At 39.6% G+C, this 26,199-nt stretch overlaps 1 protein-coding gene across 5 annotated transcripts; it reads right to left on the bottom strand.

Moving 5' to 3' along the window:
• Positions 1-1,237: 1,237 nt before the first annotated feature.
• VPS39 (VPS39 subunit of HOPS complex) lies at positions 1,238-25,144 on the bottom strand. Of its 5 annotated transcripts, none has more exons than XM_054826903.1 (26): positions 24,900-25,144; positions 23,174-23,239; positions 22,299-22,325; positions 21,791-21,855; positions 20,948-20,990; positions 19,805-19,899; positions 18,650-18,745; positions 17,873-17,965; positions 16,156-16,339; positions 15,507-15,627; positions 15,014-15,134; positions 14,121-14,250; positions 12,811-12,953; positions 11,806-11,949; positions 11,098-11,239; positions 10,731-10,817; positions 7,429-7,502; positions 6,711-6,809; positions 6,342-6,459; positions 5,739-5,867; positions 5,156-5,258; positions 4,161-4,206; positions 3,390-3,539; positions 3,082-3,216; positions 2,565-2,656; positions 1,238-1,663 (listed from the first exon to the last, which is right to left on the bottom strand). In XM_054826903.1, the coding sequence occupies exons 1-26, from the start codon at positions 24,970-24,972 to the stop codon at positions 1,588-1,590; spliced, it is 2,652 nt and encodes an 883-aa protein (XP_054682878.1). In that variant the 5' UTR covers positions 24,973-25,144; the 3' UTR covers positions 1,238-1,587. The 5 variants fall into 5 exon arrangements, with proteins under 5 accessions (XP_054682878.1, XP_054682877.1, XP_054682879.1 ...); XM_054826902.1 differs by having other exon boundaries at positions 18,650-18,748; positions 24,900-25,143; XM_054826904.1 differs by lacking the exon at positions 22,299-22,325 and having other exon boundaries at positions 18,650-18,748; positions 24,900-25,143.
• Positions 25,145-26,199: the final 1,055 nt, after the last annotated feature.

The raw sequence follows: 26,199 nt of genomic DNA on the forward strand, positions 1-26,199 counted from the left end.
ACATCAGTAGCAATACTGCCCAAGACATCCAAGTACACAAGTAGCAGAACACGGAACCAAGAAATCGGTAAGAATGCATGGCATATGAGCAATCTATGAACAAACAGAACAAAGAAAGAGTTATCAGGGGAAACAATACTGGCAAATGAAAGTGAATTAGGACTTTAGTCAGCCTACAGCAGATCTGTTCCTAAAAACCATGTAACAATGGCTTAAATAAACCTATAATGCTAACTAAGATCCAATCACACCTTAGACAGACAGGCTTTATTTGTCTACTTGTGTGTTGAGAGGCAGTATCTGGTAGTTCCATGCCATGCTGCATACTATTTAATAATTACATATTTATAAGTACTGCTAGACCAGGATGATGGGAGTCAAATAGCCACTCTGTTGGGTTATTTGCTACTGCTGCCTTTTCATTACCACTGCACAGATTCTTTCTGCACCGATCAAACATTTTAATATCCCTCATACCAATCTGCTATAAAGTAAAGTTTGTGGAAAAATAAGTTAGACAAAAATATTACAGCGTACAAGGAATATGCTACAATCTAGTTCTTGTAGTTAAGACTTCTGGCCCAAGAGTAACTAAGAACAGTACCAGCCTGAGCAGAACACAGTTCTAGACCATTTAAAATAGAGATGTTGAAATAGTCTGGATTTTACTTCCATGCTGGAAAGTGAACCAGAGACCAAAGAACTTACATACACAAATCTCAAGTGTAGTCTAGAAGCTTAAGCAATAACTATAGTTCACTCCCTTCAGAAGTTGCTTTACAGGGTGTTCTTTGCTTTTTGGTATGCGTGCAGATGTGAACTTCTTAAAATAGTCTCTGAGCTTCCACTCATGCTAAGAGTGAACGTATTCAGTGCAAACAACACACAAGTTAATTCAATTTACAGCTCAATCTAAAGTAAAAAGAAAAAAAATGTTTACTAGTGGTATCTACTGTTTACCCGACTATCTCCTGTGGAACTTCTTATCAGAAGGTCAGGTGATAACACTGAATATCAATAAAAAGATTCCTTTGGCCAGCATTTCAACATTCCCATTACTGAGATGAAAGTAAAATTATATTTATTTTCTAGGTCTAGAAATAGGCACAGAAGCCTTCTCTATGCCAAACACCTGGTGATCTCCATGCAACACTGATACAGCTGCAAAGACTTTAAAGGAAATTTTTTTTTTTTAAGAACTATTTACATACAAGGCCAAATCACAACATTGCCACCCTAAGGAGGTAAGTTTTATAGTAAAACTTGACTTGTGATGAAGGCCCAGCAGTTGTCTAACAACTCTTTCGCAAGATTGGAGTGCAATACAAAACTCACTACAAAAATCAGTTTCTATTCTTCATCTTCGTACCGAGAGGTTCAGTGTAGTTGCTAGCACTATAACATGGTTAAAGTAATTTTCTAGTAAGTCAATATTGCCAGATAGGTGCAGTCAGTCCACGGATACAAACGACTTCTATCCAGTATAAGTGAAGCTAGCAACAAGCCTCAAAAAATTTCAGAGGCATCAACTTCTTAAGTCAGTTCTGAATTCCATATGTTAAGTTGGGATTATTGACCTCAATAAGGTCAGGTGTCCAATGTGTTGACTTCTTTGGAGCAGAAATAATGCACAACTATTGCATTAGGGTATCGAGCAAATGCACTGTAAAGAAACAGAACACAAAAATCAGCTGTCAATATGGACAGTTTTCCCTATTCAAACAAGAACATCCAAGTTATGTCAGAATCAGAAAAAGATGCGTATATGAAAGTGACACTTTCTTGTTTAAATTACAGCCCGAATATATTCTTGAGAAAGCCAGATAAAAGAATTCTATGGATTTTGTAAGAGTTTTGTTTTTAAACAATAATACCTATTTTCATTTCTATAGGCACACTTTACTTAGAAGTCACTGGTAACCAGTTAAAGACTGGGTAACACGCTGACACGCTTGCCCTTCAAAACCTTGTTGAACTTAACAGCATTAGAAAAATCCTAGACAACCAAAACAACACTGCACATGCAAATTTAAATTATGATGCTACACGCTACACACTAACAACAAAAAATTGAATATGCATAGCAATAAGTATAGCTAGACCCATGTTCATGAAAATGTTTTGGAAAATGAACCTTTCCCTATCATTGTGAATGCTACTGATACCTCAGAAGGGTTCACATCAAGAGAAACAATGAATAAGCTAGTGGCCAGTGGCATTTCACTGGAGTTCATATAAGAAAAAGAAAAAGTGCAAATAAAATTTGCATTCCATACTAACCCATAATTACCTACTAGGAATGGTAGAAGAAAAGTTATTGGCATCCAAGTATCAAGTGAATTAGTTCTACTTTTAGATGTCCTAAGATAGTTAGGCTACAAAATGCAAATCAGCCAGGGAACCACAAAGCCATCAGATATAGAAAACTATTACACATCTATCTTAGTTTGAGATTCTTTATATCATCCTTCTTAATTCTAGTTAAGAAGCAGGTAGTAGGCAGCGCTCTTAGTGTACCAGATAAATATTTGATTCAGTTTCCCAAGCCTTATATGCTCTCTCACCTGTTACCTATCTTCTTTTTACATACAGTGCACACCTTCTCTTCTGTAATAATGCACTTCACTTGCTGATGCAAGATCCGCTCCTCCTGGACCTAAATATTGGGAAACAAAAAAAAAAAAAAGGTCAAAAAGCAATGACACAACATGGCTCCCTTCTAGTCCAGTGAAACTGAAAATCCACAACCCTTAACTTTCAGTTGCTATATCTACACTAGTGCACAAAAGAAGCAGGTCTGTAGAGCAGAGCAGGTGGTACTGAACACCCAACAACCACATGAATTGTAGGATTTTACTTTCCACTAGTCTGCGCCACAGACTAAGGCATTCCAAGGAGTGTTCAATTGAACTACTGAACTCCTGAAAAAGGGACAAATCTACTTGATGCACATCTACTAATTTCAGGTGCACTACAGCACCATCTAGAGGACACACATTCTGTATAAGTAACAGGTAATTTAAACATGGAACATTTGTTTTAAAACACCATACCAATAAATGACATGTGGTGGGTACTTACCCTCAGAAACTCTGCATGGAGAAGATTCTTGAGTACTTGATTAAATCTTTTCTTCTGAGCGTTTTCTTCAAGGACTTTCTCTAAGAAGATTCGAATCTCACTAATCTGTGTATTTGCTGGGAGTAGGTTTATTGCCTGGAGCAAAATATACTTATTTAGGAAAAATTAAGAAGGAATAGAGGAGAAAATAGAGTAGCAATTCACACATTTAGCTTGACACTGTTACAATCTGTTTGCTTGCCTACTCCAGTACTTTCTGTCACCTCCTGCCAACAGTACAAACTGAGTACTTACAAGGCCTTTCTTACCTTGGTGGTATCCAGTTTGCTGTGATGTAGTTCCAAAACCTGCAGAGCAGCCTGCAGATTGGCTTGAGGCTCCAGCACTTCCATCTTGATTGGTCCCAGGCAATGAACACTAGGTGGGGAGAGATACATCCGGAGCAGTGACAGATAGACCTGTTGTACACAAAAGGGAAGTTCTGAAATGACTGCATGCACCCACAATTGACGGTGCTGGTAGAACCCAGCAATGGTACTAGTAGTAGTAGCCATGCCACTCAAAATATTGAAGTGCTTATTTAAACAGCTCTTATCTTAAAACAAGAAAAACTGAAAAGTACCAATGATGTTCAAGGCCTTTTAAGACTTGCATTCTATACTAAAGTTTTATATTAAAAGTAGTTTTAATCACACCACCTTCATTTATCTTGCATAGCTCATTTATAACCTTTGGAAACCAACACCTCATTGCTTTTTACCATTAGCTTTTCTGTAGATGTACGTGGAATACGCACACAGTATTTTGTCTTCTGAATTCCATTGGAACTTTAGCTACAGAATATATGCTCAACTCCAGTGATACAGTAATATTCTCAACAAAAAACATTCAAAATAAAAATAAAAAAATAAATCATCCAGTAATTCCTAAATTCCAAGACCTTATACATAGGTTCCTGTTCACCTGCACAAACCCTGAAAAAGTCTACAGAGAACTAAACCTTTAAAGTCCCTAACATGGTCTGAATAGTCTAATACATCCTTACTGAAAAGGAATACTGCAAAGATGAAGCTACTTACATCTTTGTTGCCATCTCTGTTTCTGTCATAATGTTTATGGCAGTAGCTAGAACAGAGAAGAATCAAGTGAAATGCAGGGACAGTTTTGGAACCTAGAGAATCAGTCCACAGAAATTAACATGCTTTGATTACTGAAGCCATCCAAGTTAGGTGACCATACATCTGACACTGATCGATTAATCACGCTGCACAATAAAATTACATCATTTACTCTGCATTACAATGCTGAGAAAAGGGAGGTTTTATGCAAGTCTCCCACTTCCAATCAACTTAAAAAGCTTTCATGCAGAAACTAAATTTAATTCAGCTATGTAAAAAAAGGGAGGAAAAAGATGTCTCAAATCAACACACCATAGCAAAAAAAAGTGTACATATATCTAATTACTCTACGTGAACCACAAAAAGAAAGTGCTCATTAGTACACACTGTTAGAGGACATTAAACTCTGGTATGCAGGCATTTACTGAAAATAGCTTTAAAAGAAGCGATGTTGAACAGGCCCCAATGTTCAGATATGCCTGACAGCATCGGTTAATTCTATTTCCACTTAAGTACCTTAGTTTCACTCAGAAAGTTCCCTAACAGGATACATCTAGCAAAATGCTGTATCTTTACTAGAGAGAATTCTGCTAACTGAAAGAGCTTAACTTCGCCTCTGGGCTAGTGAATGGCTCTCCAAAGAGAAAGGAAGCAGAACAACATACAGAAGTTCACAAGCTAAGGACAGCTGGAAATTAAGAACTCACTGATGACAGTCATATTGGTCTAAAGTGTAATGACAGAAGAGCATGAAAAGGTAAACCTCAAGGGGACAGCATCATCATCTGTAATGAAGAGATACCTGGAAGAGCCTAAAAGTCAAGAAAATATGGAAACCCAGAAGATCCTGAAGGCTTACAGCATTCACGCTCCACATACAGCAACATTTCACTATACATCCTATCCATAGGGCAGTGAACAAACTAAGTCTTGCAAAGAAAAAAAAAATTCCTTACTTTTCAGCCATGTTGGTGTCCTTCAAAATATGAACATAAATAAACAAGGCTTGCTCATGCTTCCCCATACGACCCAAGAGCAGAGCACGTTCTTCTAGGAGACCTAGTGATAACATGAAGGATTAGTCAATAGCTACACAGAGAAATGACAACATAAGCTCCATTAGTGACCAGACTAACAGAAGGAACTATAAACTGTAGTCTGAGCATGGGTTAAAGTGTTACTGAGACTAGTGTGAAGTAGACTTACAGTCTCAGTGTAATTTTTATGAATTCTTAAGTAACCTTAAGAAACAACAAACTTCAGATCTGTTGAGCAGTTCAGGATCAAAAAGTTAGGCTAAATACTTAGGTGATGGGAGACACCACAAGATCTTAGGGCAACAGTTACAGGAATCTTGCAGAGACTGGTAAACCCAGCTGTGCCAGCGAAACTAGAGTTAGTATACACACCAGTGGCTTACAACTACAGATACAGTTGTCTTCTCTGTTTCCAGTTACCACGATTCTACAGTAAGTGAGAAGGTTTTGCTGTACAATGCAATAAGCTAGGGTTTAATTAACCTATAGAAATTGAACTCACCATCAAAGGGGAAGTCACTAATCAGTCGACTAGGTTCATACCAGCTAGACTTCTCCAGAAAAAGTAGAAGCTTTTTCCGGTAATCCCCCAAGTCTCCTCCTTCCTCTCCAGCAGGGACTGGAGTTTTATCTTCATGGAAGAAAACAACATAAGCTGTAGTATTACAACTATTCCCCTAAATTAGTACACAGGAGATAAACAAACAAATCATTATGAGAGAACACCAAATGCTCATGAAACTGTTACATGGGCTGGGACTCTGGTGCACCTGCCAACTTCAGCTTCCTAAAACACATCAAATGGCTGGTTAAACAACAGACTCAATTCAAGACCCTTGTGTACCCTTAACATGCAAAATTCAAGGACCAGTAGCTGCCATTCCACTTAATCATGAAGAAAGTGTCACTTGGTCCCTTAAAATCTCTAGGGAGGCAATAAACTAGACTTCCCTACAAACCCACAACTTTTGTTGTTCCAGTTCCTTTATCACTTGGAATATCTTCTTCTGGATGTGAACCGGGAAGGTTTACAGCAATACACTGTGAAGGCTTCCCTGTGCTGTCCCATGTCCCTGGTCCTCTCACCAGAAAAGGCTAAACATACCTGCAGGGAAAGAGTTGAGATACTCTTTCATTAAGCCTTGCACTTTCTCACAGTACAGCTGGATCAGACAGTTGTGAAAGTCTGCACCAGTTTCTTCCCAGACATGAATGATGTGTTCCTGTAAATACATGTTCAGGTTCAGTTATAGACACTTCCTCTGGGAAGTAATTTGTTATAAGCAAGCAACAGTTCCATGCTTGCCTTTACCAAGCTTGACTTCAGGATTTTATATATTTTAATCTTTGCACAACTTCCGGCAAAGCTACCATTCTCTGAAACAGCATCAGGCTCCAACGCCTGGAGAACTAAAGCCTTACAGGTAACACGTTGTATTGAATGTAATGCAATAATAAGAGAGTGAGTTCTTACCAGATAAGGAATAGTCAAGCTTTTAAAGTTTTCTATCAAGAAACTGAGCACTTTATCTCGTGGCAAAGCTTCTACTTCAGGGAGATCTTCTGTAAATATCTGTTAAACAAAATTTACAGAATGGTGATTTTTTTAAAATTTAAGTGCCACAGCGTATTTTCTCTGAGGCACTGAAGCCCAGCGTATCATCACATATGTCCAAAGAGTAAGCACAAGAAGTATAAAAAAAATCTGAGCAGCTTATTCAGGCACTTAGAAGCTATCTTTCATATGAAGGCATTAACATACATCCTCACTTCTGCCTTAGTTAACATTCCTCTTTTACAGTGCCCAACACCTCCCAAATACAGGGAGTCAATTCTGTATCAAAGAGGAAAAGGAAAATAAGAAAGGCAAATTAACATTTGACATTTAAATACTCAATCAGGCTTTTGTACAAAAAGCATGACATCAACAACAGTAAAGATTGTATCAAAGGTTCCTAGCTACTTATTACAAGGTAAGATATTCCAAGAATGGAAAAACATAAGAAAAACTGAAAGGCTGTTGTGCTCTATCTACTGCTAATCTTACCACAGTACTGAACGTAAAAAAAAAAATAAATTAAATATATAATTTGATTTAGCATTAATACATGGCTTCTTACATTGAGGTCTCCAAATTCCATACACTGCACTAAAAATCTCAATGGTAAGGTGCTCATTTCAACCACACCTACCTTCAGTCCATCTTCAGGAAAATCTCTTAGCACCCAGACAGAGTAGGAAAATACCAAGTGCAAGTTCTCTGTGCCTGGAATAAAAAAAAGCAGCAGTGCTCAATGTTAAAATCCTAAAGATCTATCTACTCATAACACAAGCAGATGCTTTCAGGGCCAGCAAAGCTTAATTTACAGGAAGAATCCAGTCTGGGTTTTTTCCCTGCTCAAGTCAAGCAAATCATACATTCCAGGCTAAAGTCACAATTTCATTACTTCACAAACATGATTTCAAACAGAAACAAAAATTAACTCAAATACTAAATGTCACCAAACGTAAACAATTCAAACCAAAACCAAGCTCAGTTGTCTTTATCACATTCCAAAAGTCTTCCCTTACAATTTGTTTTTATTAGGGTAGAAAAAGCACTGTACTTTTTACTTGTGTAATTTCCTTCAGTCCATTTCCAGCCTGCCATTCCAATGGCTTCTATAGCAAATGGTCAAATACTTCACAACAAGCAGTAAAGCATCATAGTACTGAAGTAACTGGCATAGAAACTACATCACAGGTAATAACTTCTCAGCTTTTAAGATAATTTAGGACCTTTAGGATTTATTTAAAAAAATAATTTCATTTGGACAATTTGGTTCAAAGTTTATAAAGCAAATCAGGAAAGCATGACTTCCCCCTCACCCTCCTGATCAGAACCACTGAGGCATTCACTGCCTGAGCAATGCAACCACACAACCATAGAAGAAACAGAAACCTACACCAACCCTATAAAAAGGCAGCCGTTGTTTGTTTTTATTCATCCCACAATATCATCAGAAGTAAATTGCTTGTTTTAAATATTTAAAACAAGCAGCATCTTCATAGTAGCAGTATTTTAAAAACCAGAAAATGAGCGCTATGAAGTAAAACAACTAAAATAGCCACCACAAGAGCCAGTTTCAAAGTTTCAGAAACAAAACAGTGACTTGGCAAATGGCATTAAGGTCATGGGTCTGAATTTCGCTGACCTTCAATTAACTTTCTGAATTAACAGGGCACTGTATGGTAATGGGTTTGCCAGCCTCCCCTGAGAAAATTTAAATAAAGGACAGAACAAGTCATGGGAGTAAGCTCTAACTCCTTATAAACAAGCGTGAGATTAATTAATTGGCTCCTTTCCACAGCGCCAATCCAGTTGCCTTTGCTGAAATCACGATCAAATCAAATGTGAAGTTACCACCTCAAAACACTCAAAATGGCAGAAGGAGAGGAGGAACTCATCAAGTAACTCCCAAACTTATAGATAAGAATACTAAAAAGCCGCCATCACGTCACATGACAAAACAGCACAACTGGTTCGTCAGCACATAACATTCAGCTGCATGGGGATTTACACAGAAGGTCACAGGCAAGGATGTTTTGTACTACTAAAATTAAAGCACACACTGAATTTCTAAACTTTCTCAGCAACAAATCCCAAATCAAATATGAGCTATAATGGGAAGAAGTTCTGTATAACACTATTTTAACAGATAAAGAATTGCATAATACAGAAAATTATCTACCATCCAATCAAATATAATTCTCCTGTGCCTACCTCTGCACAGATAAAGTATATTTTTGATGGGCATGGCCAATCACAGAATTAACAGTATTTGCTTTGATGCAATAAGTACTTACTCTGTTGACATATGGCAAGCATCAAATCCAAATCAGTAATACATACTTGATGACTTAAAAGACCACAGCTACAAGCCTGGAGAATTTTTTCTATAATTACCCAAGAACTATTTAAGAACATTTCATTAAATGCCCAAAAACATTTAGACAAGAGATGACTAAAGAAGAGTTTCTACTTCACTCAGAATGTGAGCGAAAGCAACAAAAAATCCATCCCACATAATTAAAATTTTAAAAAATATTATTACTTAGATTAGAAGCTAGTAACTACAAAAGCCTTACCAAAGGAGGGGGGGCAGAGGGAAAAATCTGTAGAAACCCCACAGTGTGAAATGCTTTTATCATCTTATTTAAGGGACTCCCAGAAATTATACTTATCAATTAATCAAGGCAGAACGGGCAGTGCACATAAAAGCCCCACACACAGAGTGTTACATTTCTGCTATTTACCTGGGGGGAAAATCAGCAAGAGACACTAGTGTAAAACATTCTATTTATTAGCTATAGTTAACTTTCTAGGTTGTTTCCACTGCATTACATTACTCTGAAGAGAACAGACCCAAATATCCTTTATCAGTTTTAAAAAGCTGAGCAAGAAGCATACAGGAAAACTGATTTTCAGGAGGTCCCGAAACAGAGAAGCTCCAGAAGTCTAAAAGAAATTTAGCAAGCTGCCAATATTTTAGAAGAGTATTCCAGACAACTTGGATAATTATAGGTCTTAAGCATCAATCTCAGGTAAAACAAATGAACAGCTGAAATTCATCTTGGTTGGCATATGTATGAAGATGATGGAATTATTTTTTAAATATTAGAAGTTTGTCTTGTAAAGCTGTATGCTGAATATAACATGCCTACACTTCTCTAAGAGCAACATTACCAAATGACACCAATGAATAAGAAGTGTAAGAGAGACATGGCGCAAACGTTACTTAAACTGACACTGAGACCTTTCCCATATTATCATTGAATAAACATGTTGCTAACGGAAGCCAGCAGTACTTCAAAGCAGCAATTATGGGGGGGGGGCGTCCAACAGTGTAAGACTAGGAGATGAACAAAGGTATTTCCCTCAAACTACTCCTAAACTAGTGTCATACTTTAAGAGAGTCATGCATTTAGAAATAAATAATATTACTGGATGGAAGGAGACTGTTCTCAAAAGTAGCAAAAACAAAAAAGGACTTGGGAGTTCACAATGAACAGTGAACAAAGCAAGTTCCTACCATGATGCTGTGACCAGCAACTACAACTGCCGGTCACTATCTATATCTATCTAAACACAGAAAACAAAAACTTCATATAGGATTCTTCATCTCAGGAAAGATACAAGCCCCAGCAAATGGAAGTTAGACTTTCTTTTTGTCAGTGATGGTAAATCATCACTGGAAGAAAATTCAAAATACTACGGCACATTTCCTACCAATGGATATTTTTATCAGAAATAAGGAATGTTTTCCACTAAGATACGTTTCAACAAGATGCTTGTGAACTAATCCTTGAGGTTTGCATTATGCAAGAAACCAGATGAGATGACAATGATGCCCTTTAGCTCAATAGTCTCTAGAAAGTTGCTGAACAGCAGAGTAACAGCTAAGCCCAACAAGGGTAACAACTTCACAAAAACAACGCTCTCCTTCGCACTCACCCAAATGCTGCAGATACTGCACTGTTCTCTCATGACCCTTCAAAGGTGAGTTGGCTTTCTTTGACTGATCCACCAGTACCTGTAATGCTTTAAGAACAAAAAGGTTCATTACTTTGTAACCACAAGTATCATTCGAACTTGAACCACAAAAAACTGCATTTTTCCTGTTCTGCTACCAGAGACAAAAGAGATTTGTTTTAAACACAGACCAAACGGGTAATAGGAACACAGACTGATTTAATCGCAAGACAGACCCAGAAACAGTCTCTTCAGAATACTGCCTGCTCGCTGAAAACAAGTTAAAACTCAACACTAGGAATACATGCTCCTATCCCTTCTCCTCTCCCTGCTGCAACCTTATACCTACCTTTCTCATGCAGACCTTTCTTCTCATACAGTATTATCAGCTCACTGTATTTGTGTGCCTTCTTTAGTACATGCTCACTCTCCTCGATATGGCAGTGATTGTTCTCCAGACGTAGCAATGGTGCCACCAGTGCTACATTCGTCTGCAAGCAAAAAGGGAGCACTTAAACATACTTTTAATGTGTATCTCCTAAGCTTATAGTGCAAAACAGGAGTTGGGAAAGAAAAAAAAAAGAAGCCTTATAGCATAAGAAATGACAGTTTAACATCTCAGAGCAACGCCCATCTTCATTTCCATAATTTGCTAGGAGAGACAGAAAACAATATATCAGAGCTATTCCCCTTCAAGAAGCGAGGTCAGCTTTGAAAAACATTGTTGACAACAAAGATCATACTCTCCTGCATTTAACAGTACAAGGCAACATGAGAAGCATTCATTAGAACTTCAAAACACAGGCACAGCCACCTTCTTTTGACAAAGGCAGCAACCAGAAACAGACACATCAGCTTTATTCCACAAAACTACTTCCTGAGCAGTGAGCAAACTAGCTAACGACAAAGTTTCACAGATCGTTTTTAGACCAAAGAGAGACAGTTGTGTGCGAATTTCTGAAGTAGCTCCTTCTCCTCCTCCTTAAATGTTTCAGCCTGAAATTCCAACAGAGCTTGCATGGTAAAGGAAAGGCCTCTAGGTCAGGCAGAAACTCACATGGAGGTAACACTTCAACAGGGTGGTATCAATGATTTGTAGCAGCTTCTTTTTGGATTTGATCGTGGGTGTTCCTTCCATGAGGGGTGAAGTACTGGACTGATGGTCAGAATCATTTAGCTTCTTCACCAGCTGACTTCTTTTCTGCAGGACATCGAATGAAACTTTAACAGGAAAAGACCATGGATTTCTCCATCCCACCTCGGCAAATACAACCCACCCAGTAAAAAGGCTAAATTAAACCAATTTAATAACTTGTTTTATTCAATTCCTATTTTTATTGTTACTATTCAACACACCACTTTTCCAATCACATTCAGCTGTATACATTTGTTTTGCAAATTTACAGTTTTGCAAGGTGTCCAGAGTCTTGAGAAAATAGTCAGAAGGAAACTATTAACCTGAACAGAGACATTTTAGAGAAGTCAGGAGACATTTAAAACATTTGGAAAACAACTTAGGTTTTGAACTACTAGGCACAAAAACTATCCTCCTTCAGACACAAGCTTCCTTAGAATCTAGTAAGAATGGCAACAGAACAATTCAGATTCCAGTTACAACAAAATAAAGAGGACAGGAAGTCACAGTACCCGCTACCTCCTGTTCTACCTTTCAAAGCATGCTTTTGACCTGTCTCCTGGATAGAGCACCCTCCACAATAGTCACCAAACAAAAACAAAACATCAAGACCTTAAGTCTTCTTCAGAAGGCTACTCAAAATAAAATACTGGACTCATATTCAGATCCAGTCCGTAAGTAAATTTTGTCCAGTCCTCACAAAAGTCACCTGGGATGTCTCCCACATATCTGTGGGGCACCTCATGTCTGCCAGTTCCCCTGCTGTCTCAGGAGCTGCTGCCGTAGTTTCCAACCATGAAGACCGCCCGTTAAGGCTAGCACAACAGAGCTGGAGTAGGTGGCATACTGCTTCCTGCACAAACTTAAACAACAAAGTATGCTAAAACTGAATAACCCTGCTCTAAAAACAGATATAGGAGCACTCACTTGAGTTAGGTAGTCTATCAGAGCTAAATGTGCCTTCTCCAGCTCTGCCCCAGAGAGCCCTGGCAGGGGGTTGGGATACTGCAGCTGCTTCCTGTAATCTGTGGGCAGGAGGTCAGGATACAGACCCATCACATGAGTGGGATCTAAGCAAAAAATAACTAGTATTAGTAACCATTCATAACATTATTTTTTGCAAACTCTTAAATGCATGTAACCTTTGAGCAAGCTTAGCTTTCCAATAGAGCTGTTTGTAGTCAACTTGTATGTCCACAAGGTTCCAGATAACAAAATTTGCTTATTACAGAAAAGAAGCTAAAACAAAGCAAAAAAAGCAAGAGAAAGACTGTTTCAAAGTCCAAGGACAAGAAGTTCCAACCTGTGTGCTTGGCACACCTGGAGTACAAGCCATTATTATAATCCTCTTACTGCTCTTCTTACAGAATCCCAGCATTATCAACTCTGACAGTAGGACAGGATTTCTAGGAACAAGCAATATTTAAGAGAAGATTTGCTGTGCTTCTGAAACAAGAACTGAAGAGCACCATCTGTAACTAATGAACACCTGTTCTGATGGAGTTTAAGCAAATTCAAAACTACTGCCCTCTAATTTAAGCTCAAAGTGTTTTGAGTTCTCAGTCCTTTTCTCTCACTGTAGCTTAACAACCACACGATGTTAAGCGTCATCAGAACAAGTAAAAGTTCTAAGTTTAAATCCATAAGGGATGTGCTGTCACCAATAAAAGAATCTCAGTCTTAAGCACTATTCTATGGTACAGTCCAGTCTTCAGGTGTTCTTCTAGTATGAACCAGAGGAATAGCATCAGAGACTATTTTGACTTCCAAAACCACAGAGAAGTTTCCTGGCTTCAGTAGCTTGGTCTGTTAAACAGGAAACAGGGTTAAGGGTCCTCAGTTTGGTTTGAGTCCCAGGATTTAGCAAATCTGCAGATGTTCCTTATTTTTCACTCCAGTCTACAAGCAGGCTTTTAGCAGCTGCTGAAACCCTCAACTTCAAGGGTCTGTGTACATGCTATAAAATAGTCTACAATACAAATACAGTCTGCACAAAGGGGAAATTCATGATTTAACTTAACTCAATGACTGAAGTTAATTAAGTACTATAACCAGCTTCACCGAAAAGGCTAAATAACTGCTTATTTGCCATTCACAGGGGACTGGTCTGCACAAGACACCACTATTTTAAAACAAAAACAAAACAGAAAACAAACAGACTATTGTGGGGGGGTTTTTTGTAAGCTTCATTTCATTCCTCCTACCCTAGGTATCTCAATGCCAACCCAAGCATTTACCTGTACCGAGCTTGGCAAAAACTTGCATGGATTCATCAAAGCGCTTCTGGCAGAAGAGGTTGAAGGCATAGAGGTTCTTTATGTGATGAATTTGTTGTCGCTTCTCACTATCTGAATCATCTTTCATTTCCTACACACATACAAATTAAGAAGCATTAAAAACTCTTGGGCATCCTAAATGAGAAGGATACACTCTACAGAAGTAACAGGAGTATTATGCTTTGGATAGAGTAAGAAGAAAAAAATAAAAGATAGTCTTCCAGAGTGGACACCTCTGATGGTGATTCTCAGATGCTATGCTTATTGTGTCATTGAGATAACCTGGAAGATTTGAAAGCTACCTCTAGTTATCGATATACTCGCTCTATCACAACAACTATCTCTTCACACTTTTGCCTTTTCAAATCTTTTTTTGGAAACCAGAAAATCCTAAAACGGCAAGAGCAATATAATTAAACATACTGTTTCAGCATCTTTAAGAAATTACTATGTTTCAGGAGTTATGTGGAATGCCACTACAAAAAAACCAAACCCACTAGCCATTTGACAAAACAAAGCACACAACTCCAAACAAAACTGTTTACAAGCAGTCCGAAGACTGTGAAGTCCGACCTCAAAGTCTAAAAGAAGATAACCCATTAAAGAGTTAAGAGACATAATCTTTCACATACAAGATATCTCAAAATCTAAACCACAATAGATCAATATGGAGAAATGGCAGCACAAAACTAAAACTTAGTTAAGGAAGGCTAGAGTTCACTAGTTGGTGCAAAGTGGACAGTAGGAAGGTTAAACGCTCCAGACTAGCTACAGTCAAGCAGAAGGCAAACATCCTTTTGTGTACTTCTGCACAAGTGCCTTTGCTGCAAACCCAAAGGTTTTTGAGTACTTACTGCCAACTGCAAAGCCAACTCAAACTGCTTGTCCTGCAGAAGCTGCTGGATCTGTGTGGCTATGGACACCGGAATGAGCCGCCAAACAAAATGATTACTTGCCACATATATAATATTTGTGCTGTAAAGACGACAAAAAGGTCAGTTACTAAGTTCCAGCACTGAGAAAGGAGCAATATCCTATTTGAAAAAAACAATCCTAGTTAACACACACAGATCAATCAGATACAAGGGCAACTTGAGCAATATTGCAATGCAGGAAGGGTAATAACATATCTCCAGTTATCAGAAATTCCCAAAGACACTCAACTCCATCATTTACTCCTCAAGTTATGGCCTCCACCTATTTATTCATAAAAAACAACAGACTGCTTCAATGCTACTTCTTAGGCCAAGGGAGTTAGAAAAGCTCTTCCTCTCTCAGTTTGATTTCAGAGTGCTACCACAGCCCCAGACAGCCCAACAAAAGCAATAATCAGTTAACACTCCATACCCTCCAGAAGTGATGAAGCGTGGCCTCTGCAGCTCGATGCTCTGTACCAGTAGCCGGGGTTCAAAAGTGCGGATCTCTACATACCGTGGCAGAACAGCAATGATGTAGGGAGGCTGGTGTTCTATTAGTGAAACAAGTGAAAAATAAGTTGATTATTATCAAGTATTCCTTGAAACAAGCCATGAGTCAAAGTAAGGCTTCTCTTCAATATTTTTTTCTCTTGAAATGCATCCCTTCTTTGTTTATTAAAAACAAAACTCAATGCCCAACACTGACAGCAATTTGCTAATGGACTACTACCAGGCTTTTTGGTCATCTTTTAACATAAGGAACTTGTGTGGCACTCAGATGCCCAGCAGAACTACAGTGCTTTAACACACAACCTTCCATTTCAAATCTTGTCCCTTTATAAGAGATACGCAGTATGCCTATTTTCTGAGGAGGAGATAGGCGTACAGGCTAGAAGCAAAGAAGGGGAAGAAACAAAAATAAACACATGAAACCTTCCACGCTCAGAGTACAACTTGAAATACTTTAGAAACTGTCACACTCCAAATCCAACTAGTTTCTAAATACTGGGAACATAACGATTTTGTCATATACAAAGGAGTAAAGAAGCAAATTTTAAAAAATGACTGCTAATTCTCACCCATGGCTATAGGAATATCTGTCCAATTCAAGGCACATTTCTGAGTACAGATCCCTTCTTCATTGAGCACAACTGTTAGATCATCTTGGCCAACTGCAACTTTTCCATCTGCTACAGGAGCTACTAATGGTTCCAGCTGCTTCCCTGTGGGAAACAGTTCTTTGATGGATCCTTTTCCATCCACCTAGGATAATAATAATAAAAAAAACCCCCTGTTTTTCAAAATAACATTTCAAAGCTGCATAAGAACAAAGCCAAAAATCCCCTAGGGGGATTGCAACCCAGACTAACTATTAACAGGGCAAGTGCAATTTTAAAGTCTAGCAATAACATTTTCTGCATATCATCATTTATATTACTTATACATCATTTGGAAATAAAGAATACTTTTGTGTCTGAGATTATGTATTCCTGCCACCGTAACAGTAGCTGGTTTATAAAATGCATAGCACAGTAGCAACATCAAAGTGTCCAAACAGTTCTTGGTGCAACCAGAGGATTTCATTTAGGCCAAAACTTTAACATGGTTTTATTCTGGCATGACTGAGTGTTGCCAAAGAAAAACAAACTAAAAGCCAAGGAACCTGCCTAGCCTTTTCCCCTGACCTAGCCACTCATTCTTGCGGCCACATTTTGTCCAGGGAACTAAACCCACCCACCCCCCCACCCCCCCCAAAAAAAAAAATCCAAAGAGATATTTCATGAGCTGATCTAAAAACTCACTGCCACCAAAACGGAGAATCCTTCTCCTTCAACTCCAGCTACATGTTCCTGCTGCTTCCCTTGCATTACAGCTCAAGCATTCTTATAAATCAACAGCTAGCCAGCAGAAAACACCACCATAAAAACACGTATATTTTTTCTGCCTATTTAGTGAAATGAAGCCATTCAAGGATGGGTCAGTCAAGCACCAGAGCCAACCCAAAGCAAACACTTGGACAGCAAGTCTCCACTCTAGGTGCTTGAGCAGCTGCACAACTACTCGTATCAATATAATGGCAGGAATCAACATTTAGGACAGAGCTGCAGAAAGGCATCACTTCTTTCGTGAGCGGTGTTAGTTTGAAGTGACTGTAAAAATTACTGTGCATTTTTCCTGTTGATTACAGGACAATCTTGTCACCCATGTACATACAGATATGCATGTTTGGTGTACATCTTCATCTCATTTTCCTACATCATCATCAGAAGCTAATTGTAAAGGCAGAAAAGAGAATCAAATATAGCTGTCAAATGATGCGCAAGTGGAAACTGCAATACTAAATTAACAACAGTAAGTTTAGAGACTTTCAAACTGAAACAACTACAGTTCAGAAGAGAATAAAGAAAAAATGGTTAAGCTCCACTGTCTGCCAGATAAGAAGATATTCTTGGTCTTTTTCCCCTTTTAGAGCTATCTCCTTTGTTAATACATTAAGTAAAACACAAACTGAGATTCCACAGACTGCTGCCAAATCAAAATATATCTTTTCCAATGCCTTTTTTCTACAAGAGCTTCAGATATTGGTTTCAACAGTGATAAACAGAGTATCACTTCCCGACAAAATTTAAGTTTAAAAGGACAAACTGCCCTTTCCGAAACCACATATAGTAAGAGTACCAGATGCTGGTTTTCATATGTGTCTGTTAACTAAATCCTTGAGCACAGGAGCAGCCTCCATAGTGTCTACTGCCATCCAAATCTTCTTAAACACTGTATTCCAAACCCCCGTCTTACCCGTATAAGGTAATAGTCCCTCTTGAAGCCTACACAGATGGAGTTTTCACACCAGGCCATAGACTTGGGTACATCAGGTACACTAAAGTCTCCCTGAGGAAAAGAGGGACAGCAGGTTAAAATGGCTGTTGCAAGAAAAAAGCAAAGGTCAAATCCGGCAACACAGAGTCTAACAGGCAGCACTGTTGTTGACACCATATTTCTCACCACACATGACCAACTTCTGGTGGTCAAGGGATGGTAGTATTCAACTAAAAGGCTAGAGTCATGCACAGCGAAGAGGTGTGCTCCGAGTTAGCTGGTAACTTCCTAGAAGAGCAGCATAGCTGAAGAATTCTCTGCCCTTTTCCATTGGTTATTTTTATCATTCTGGTATTCACAAGTGCAGTTCTCTCTGCTTATTGTCAGTAACTACCTTCTGACTTAATGACATACCTGGAAAACTTTGGGTAGAAGTAGACCCACTTCCATAGTATTATTTTTAGGTATATATTTACAGAGGCTGCACACTAATACATTTCACTGACTTACAGATGTAGTACAACCAGAATGTTAAAATATAGAACACAGTCTTTGATTTAATTTATGAAATTGTATTAACATCATTGTTATTTCAACTGTGTATTTTCATTTGCTGCTTCATTGTTAAGTGACTGCAGAACCAACTGGAGTTGATGTTCTGAAAGCGAGCAGTGCCTCTGAGTAATAAGGACAAGCAGTAAAGAGCAACCACACTCTCTGTTGAGGCATGCTAGACTACAGAAATAACTAACTCACCTGTAGTTCATGGAACTCTCTGTCCTTCCAAAAATAAAGTTGGAGCTTCTTCCGCACGGCCACGCACATTCTCAGCACCTCTTCCCCTGTATCTGACTGCTGTGAAAATAGAAAGGCCTAATTCATAGGCACTCATAAACTATGAGGCAAGTAAGATAAATACAAGGCCAAAAGAATCCTCAGTCTGAAGCAAAGCTGTCAGCTGAAGAGCAGCTTTGTTCATCTATGCTAGAAGGGCATTCCCTAAACAAGGAAGCACAGAGAGAGGGGGAGTAGGATACTTAAAAATGAACTTTGGCAGGGATTGTGACACCAAGGAAATAAAAAAAAAAGCACCAAAGACATACATACACACAAACAGAAGATAACTAGAGAGCTATCAGCTCAGCCCTGAAGACTAGGATAAATAGTTTGAACTCTATGCAGTACAGGAAATGGAACAACGCAAAGAATGTGTTATACTGACAGATAAAAACATTAATAGCTGTTTCATATTCTAGCCTATTGGAGAAGTTTTCTGACAAGTAACACTAGCAAAGCTAAGTGCCTGTACAGACAAACAAGGTGCTTTGGAATGACCACATTTAAAGATGCTTTGAAGGACATTACTAGTTTTAACACCTAGAAAACCCTGCATACTTACTAAAAAATATTGAACGCTAAAGTCCCATGTGGCAAAGAGTTAAAAAGTGAAGAGCACCAAGACATCTCTTCTGGTTATGATTAAGGTTTCTGAATGATATGGGTAAGCTGAAATACTTGGTGAAGGGAACCACTATGAGCTAATACACTGGCAATTTAAGAGAAGGGAACAGATTTTATAATGAAGAGAATCTTTCAAAAAAGATGACAGTCAAAGTTACTATAGGACAAAAATGCCTTGAAGTTTTGTATCAGGAGGTTAAAGGCTACACCACAACAGGCACAGGAAGGTATCTTACAAAGCACAGGAAGAAAATTAAGGTGACTATATTAAAAATTGTTGCCTTATGCAAAGCTTCAACATCCAGTAGGTACTAATTTTAAAAAGCACTAGTACCCGAGCAACTTGCACATAACACAAAATTAACAAACCTAATCTATACAGAAACGTAAAAAAAGTCATCCTTGTTACAAACAGTAAGGACATCTGTGCCGTTGTGTTCCTCCTCTTACCTGAAGATCACAAGTGAAGAGAGATGCACCTTTTGCCTTGGAAACTGTGGTGATTTGTTGAAATGTCAACAGGTCATGGACATAAATGTTATTTTCTGTTTTAAACAAAATTCCAATTATTATTCAATATTTAATACATTTAGAGTTCATTGCTAATTCAAATAAGTTATCACATTTTACGTTTACATAAAAAGGAGAACTTGTGAAACTAAGAGCTGCAAGAAAGGAAAAGGAATGTTTTCCCAAAAGCTGAAAAGTGCTAAGGCACATACAAATACAAGACAATAACTGCAGAAAAGATGATTAACACCAGTGTTGGTAAAATTACATGAAGGAACTGAGAATAGGTGCTAACCAAGCAGAGGAAGTGGGAGCGGAAGGGACAGCAAGCAGGCCAGAGTAGAGCAAGTTCATGATGGAAGATTGCATGAACAAAGACCATTTTGAACTGGCTCCTGAAATTAGTACAAAGTGAATGGTTGCAAATGGAGGGTGCTGTGGTCAAGTTTTTGTACGCACGAGGACGCAGGCAGCAGAAATCTACACATGCTGGAGTCGGAAGAGCCGGGACTTGGAGATCATAAAGAAGGGAGTAGCAATATAAGCAAAAAAAAGACATAGGAAGATCACAAGGTTAAACAAATATAGCCAGAGACAAGCAAACTTAGATCTTCCACAAGATGGTAAAAGATCGCCATCTGCATATAAACTGAATTTGATTTGACACATCAACAGTAAGTTTCATACATCAAACAAGTTTGAACAGAAGTTTTAGCCCCTATCATACTGTGCACACACATACACATGCATATATGTATGTATGTGTTTATACACTTGCCAATACAGACAAAGCATATATATACATGTATATATACACACGCACTTTAGTGCACGTATGTGTTTTTTCATTTTTAATCACAAAACTTAGCATTACTACTTTGTTCTCCAAGCTGGCTTACGACAAGCAAAGCTGCTTCTCAATCTATGCTGCATAATGCTTCCTCTGCAAAGTGAAAAAGCCTAAATCCTACACAATGACTTTTCAACAACTCTACTACTATGCAGGTGTGTGGAAAGGGTGCCACATTCAGCCAAGTAACTGCATCAGAAGAGCTCACTGAATATTACATTTTCTTCACTCACCTAATAGACTGACCAGAATTTTAAACTGAGAAACAACATGAATCTGAAAGAAAAAATTCTATTAGTGATGCCATTCATAAACTAAACCTCTGAACAAGGCTTAATTATAGACAGTCTAAGAAAACACATCTTAGATACTCTCAAAATAATGAGAACAGCAACGCAGCTATCTATGCACAACCTTCTTCCAGCTATTGCAACCCCTTTCACTTACACTCAGTTTTTATAAGCTAGCACATAGAGCTTGCAACCTAAGCTGGTAAAAAAAAAAATGCTACAGTAAGTGGTACATTACTAGTACAGACATACTTTTAAAGGATATGCAGAGTGTTGCTGAAAGAGGCCGCATAATCTTTAAGTGCTTTCCTGAGTATCAATATAATCAATGAGAAAGTTCTAAATAATGAAACAGTAGTAAGACTGACAGCAGATAATCAGTTACTTTAGTTCTACATTCCAAATAAGAGGAATTACGTTCACATTCTTATCGCATTTTATCCAAGAGTCAAATTGTATATTACAGTCTGTTGGTGTATTACCATCTTTTTTACAAATATTCTCCGTCAGAACAGCTGAATATTTACTGTGAACAACAGCATTTCCATAAAAGCCAAAAATAAACCTGGAAGTTCCAATTCTTTGCTTTCTGCTTTAGCAACCAAACCGAACTTACATCTGTTATGTGGGCATAACCATTAGGCTGTGCCACCTCTAGAAGAATCTATAGTTTTGGGGAAATTTTTTGTTAAGCTTAGCAGAGATTCCACAAGTACACTTGATATTTCATTTCTTGGCTGAAAACACTGGAAAACTGTTCCACGTCAAGAAGATGGTATTTCCTACCTGCTGAATCTTTTTTGAGAAGTTCTTGTTGGATTTCTCTAGTGTCACTTCAAACCTATTGCAACCTACCAGAAAGATTTGAAAGAGTATGTAAACTGAAGTTGCCCTTAAATTTATGGTTGAATATATCTTACACTAAATAGATTACAAAGAATTATGAAAGAAAACTTGGCCACTTAACACTAGAAGAATGACTCTTCTAACATAGCTGTGCTATTTTTCCTTAATAGCTAAATGTATCAGAAGGTCTTCTACATAGGTGAAAATATAAATTACACTTCTTGTACCCATTCAAGGACCTCATCAATAGTTACATTTTTGCCCTGCTGAAATTTTAGATTACAAGAATTATATTTAAGTATTTTGAAACCCAGAGATACAGATACCCATTAAATCCACACCAAATATCAGCAATTTAAATTGCTAGAGAGCACATCACTGCAAAGTAGACAAGGAATAAACACTACACCACAAGGGTTTAAAAGGAGTTTTAAGGATAAAGACTTACAGACACTTTCTGATGACATAACCTCTCCTGGCATTGATGCAAAAAAGGGGGAGAAATTTACCGTGTGAGATAAGGCACTAGCAACTCAAGACTATCATGTTCTGATTGGAACAGATGGCCTACAAGTTTCAGAAAAAGCAAGCTTATTTCAGTCTCTAGAATCCAAGTAGCTACACATGAACATCTTCCCAAAAGCTGATGAACTTGGAAACACGTTTCGTTTTTTCCTTTCCTGTCCCACACTACACTACATTTCTGTGTTCAATTACACCAGTTTCTACATAATAGCAGACAATACGAAATACAAATCTGTTTAGTGAAAGTTGATTTTAACTAAGCATAGAATAGTTCTATAGGTGGCATATCCAGATTAGACTATGAACACTCATGACTGCCAAAGAGGCAAGGAAAAGTGTAAATACATTACAGAACTGGTTAGGAGGGATCCTTCCTCTCCATCCCTTGATGCTCATGGACCCACTGAATAAAGCTGCTCTTTCACTAATCCAGTCCTTCTTTAACAGAAGGCAAACATCAAACCTCTAGGAACTAGCACACTGCACTGCTTTTGCATGTTTGTGTGCTGTATTCACAAAAATTACACTTACTTACTGTAAATTCAAGCATACGGAGACCTCATACAAAACCTACTTTAAAAGAGAAAAAAAGGCTAATGCTACTTGCTATCTTTCTTGCACATCTGATAAATGATATGTACACTTTCACCAAAGATTCCACACAAATATTCATTAAACTTTAAGTAGGAAAAAATCAGCAATTAATCATACTTGCGTTAACATCACTACAACCTCTTAAAGTGCAGGAAATAAAAATAATGTAATCAACTTTTTGTGCCATTCTTAAAATCAACTTACCTACATCTTTCTTGATCCTGTAAAGAAGAAGATGCCCTTGTTTGGTGCCAACAAGGAGCCATTCCTCTGCAAAGACCAGGGAGAAAAACAGTCTAATTAGTTTCACCAAAGACTGCCCTTCCCAGCCAAGTTACATTTATCAGAACACTTGGAAACTTGTTTCTAATGCCAAAGAGGACTTTCTGTGGTGACTACATGCATGTCTCCTACCATCTCTCTGGTGGAAGTGCACAGAAGTAGCTTTCATTCTCAGGAGACGAGAGATCAAGATCAAGCAGTAAAACAGAGAGTACAGCCTAGATATCACATCCCACTTGTTTATACAAAGCTAAAGAATCAAACCATTGCATGTTTTGCGCAATCAAGAGAAGCAATGAACTATTTTAGACATTACTATCTCCCAGAGAGGAACAATGCTACATAATGTGAAGAGCTGTCAGGAAGAAAAACAAGTTCTATGTGGGTTTGTTTGCTTGGGGTTTTTTGTAATAGTCAAGTTTTTATAAGAACTATTTGAAATAGTCAGCTATGTCCGGAAGAACAGTGCCAGCTTTGTTTAAACAGCACCTGAATTGCTTGGATGACCAACAGTTACTAAAGACTTACAGAAGAGAGCACTTTTATATAGAAACTCTGTGGCAGAGCTTCAGACTCTTCCTATTTACAGCATTTATAGTATACAAAAGGCACAGAATCTTTATTGGGTCATGACATACGACTGAAATTCTTCCTCCTTGCTGATGATCATATAGGAAAAAAGCAAACACAAATATTTCTTTTTACATGTAGTTCTCCCTCATTAGCAAAGATAAAATCTCATTTCCTGCAAGACCTTTCTTCCACTATTTGATAGAAAAGTTGTAAAGACAGAAATACATCTCTCGTTAAACAACCATACTGTCATAGGCCTGTGGGTTTAGGCTTTCTTTTACTTCAGCAAAATAAATGCTTTCAAAGAGATGAAAGATAAAAGCCTCTACACACGAATAAGCTATCTTCACATCTTCTCTACCACACAACTCTGACATAAACAGGCTATGTTTAAATACGGCAGTACTATTCAGGTGACAATTCTGTTCTTAAGACACATTAAAGGGGTCACAATTCACTGTGTCTGGAGTTTTTCTAATTACCACTTTTGTGCTATGGCAGTACCTCTGATGGAAACTGCTGAAGCAGCTGGAAAAACTTTATCAAGCCTTATCATTACGACAGTCAATGCAATCACCTGACCAAAACCTTGACTGACAAGTATGCCCAAAAATACAGCCTACTATATATACCACTAACACACGCAAACAGACTCTAAACCTAGGACTTGGACATACCACTGGCCTTCCAAGACAAATTTTACCCAAAACATAGGGAATGCTTTTTAGCAAGAAAATAGCCGACCCACGGTTACAGCACTGGAAACCGGGCGGGCACCCCCGCGGGCGGAGCTCGGCCCCGGCAGCCCTCCCTGCCGCGGGCACGGAAGCCAACGCAACGAGCCAAAACACGGGGAAACGCTCCGGCGCTGCCCGCACGCCCACCGGCCGCTCCACAACCGCCCCGGGGTACAGCCGGCCGGGGGCCGAGCGACGCAGTCGCCCCCACCGCGGCCCACCGCAGGGGAGAGCGCGGTAGGCCCCTAGAACGGCTGACGGAGCGTCCCGGCCGCCCGGGATAGTGGAGGGGAGCGGCCCGGGCTGCGGGGCGGCAGCGCTGCGGCCCCTCGGCTCACCCCAGGCCGCCAGGCAGTCGATCTGCAGCGGCAGCTTCTCCAAGATGGGCACATGCTCGAAGGCGTCGTGCATGGCGGCGGCGGCTCCTCCAGGCCCGCTGCCACAGCGCCCGCTAACTGGGGAGAGGCAGCGCCGCGGGAGGCTCCCCCCTGCGCGGCGGCAGCGGGGCGGAGCGGGGAAACAGCCCCGACGGAAGGACCGCCGCCGGCGGCCCACAACTCCCCACCCTTCCCGGCAGACCCCGCGCCCGCCCTGCCGCCGCTTCCGCGCTAAGGCTCCACCCCCGCGGCGCGGCGCGGCGCGGCCTCGCCCCTTCAGCGCCCGTAGGGCGGGCGAGCGACGCGCTGGCAGCCGTGAAGGCCCTGTCACGGCTTGGGGCGGCTCCGCGCCAGGTACACAGCACCCCGCCCCAGCGCTGCTCCCACGCCGGCAGCCCGCAAAACAAGCCCTCTCCCCGCCGACATCGAGCAACCCGTCCCAGCTCCTGGGGAGTCGGGCACTGACGGGAAACGCGGGCCGGCACGGCCAGCGCAAACGGCCCGGGGGGGAGGAAGGGGGGAAGGTAGGCGCTGCCTGTCCCTGAGGGGCCTTGCGTCGCCCTGACATAACGCTTGTGCATCTTCGTAAAGCCTGATACAGGACAGACTCTAAGAGACTCATTTTTTCTTCCCACGATAACGTCAGAGGCATCAGGTTGCCATTTGCTAACATAAAACCTAGCAGGTAGGAAAGTCACCCTGTATACAAAGACAAAAATCGACAAACATAACATAGGAAAATCAAATGAGAACAGCAAAACGTCCCTTGCAAGTAAATGTCTATTTTTGGAGGTCTGAAATTTTACTTTAATGAACTTATCCTATGAACTTAGCCAGTGAAGTTGAAAGTCCAGGAGGAAATCTTTACTTGGTGCCTTGTCTCTTCCAGAATAGGCCGTGGCTGAATTTACATTGGCCGGGGAGAGGCACAATATTCACCACCACTGGCCTAGAAGCTAAACTAAACTTAAAAAAAAAACAAACCACATAGTGCTAAGTTCTGTGAGCACCTTCATCAACAGGAGAACACTGTTTCAGAAAAGAGACTGAGGACGCTCTGTGCTGGGAGATCGAAGGGCAGGAACAGGAGAACGAGCGCAGTACTCTTGCATCCAACTTCTTCCCTGCTCAGGAATGAAACCTGGCTAAGCATGAAATCATGATAAGCCATGTCCCCTTTGCAGATACCAGAACTGCAAATTGCCAATGGAGTTACAGTTGAAGCATGTATCTGGCCTCCTTGACCTAGGATTTGTACAAA

The sequence above is a fragment of the Grus americana genome, chromosome 5 (assembly GCF_028858705.1).
Source record: "Grus americana isolate bGruAme1 chromosome 5, bGruAme1.mat, whole genome shotgun sequence".
NCBI lineage: Eukaryota > Metazoa > Chordata > Aves > Gruiformes > Gruidae > Grus > Grus americana.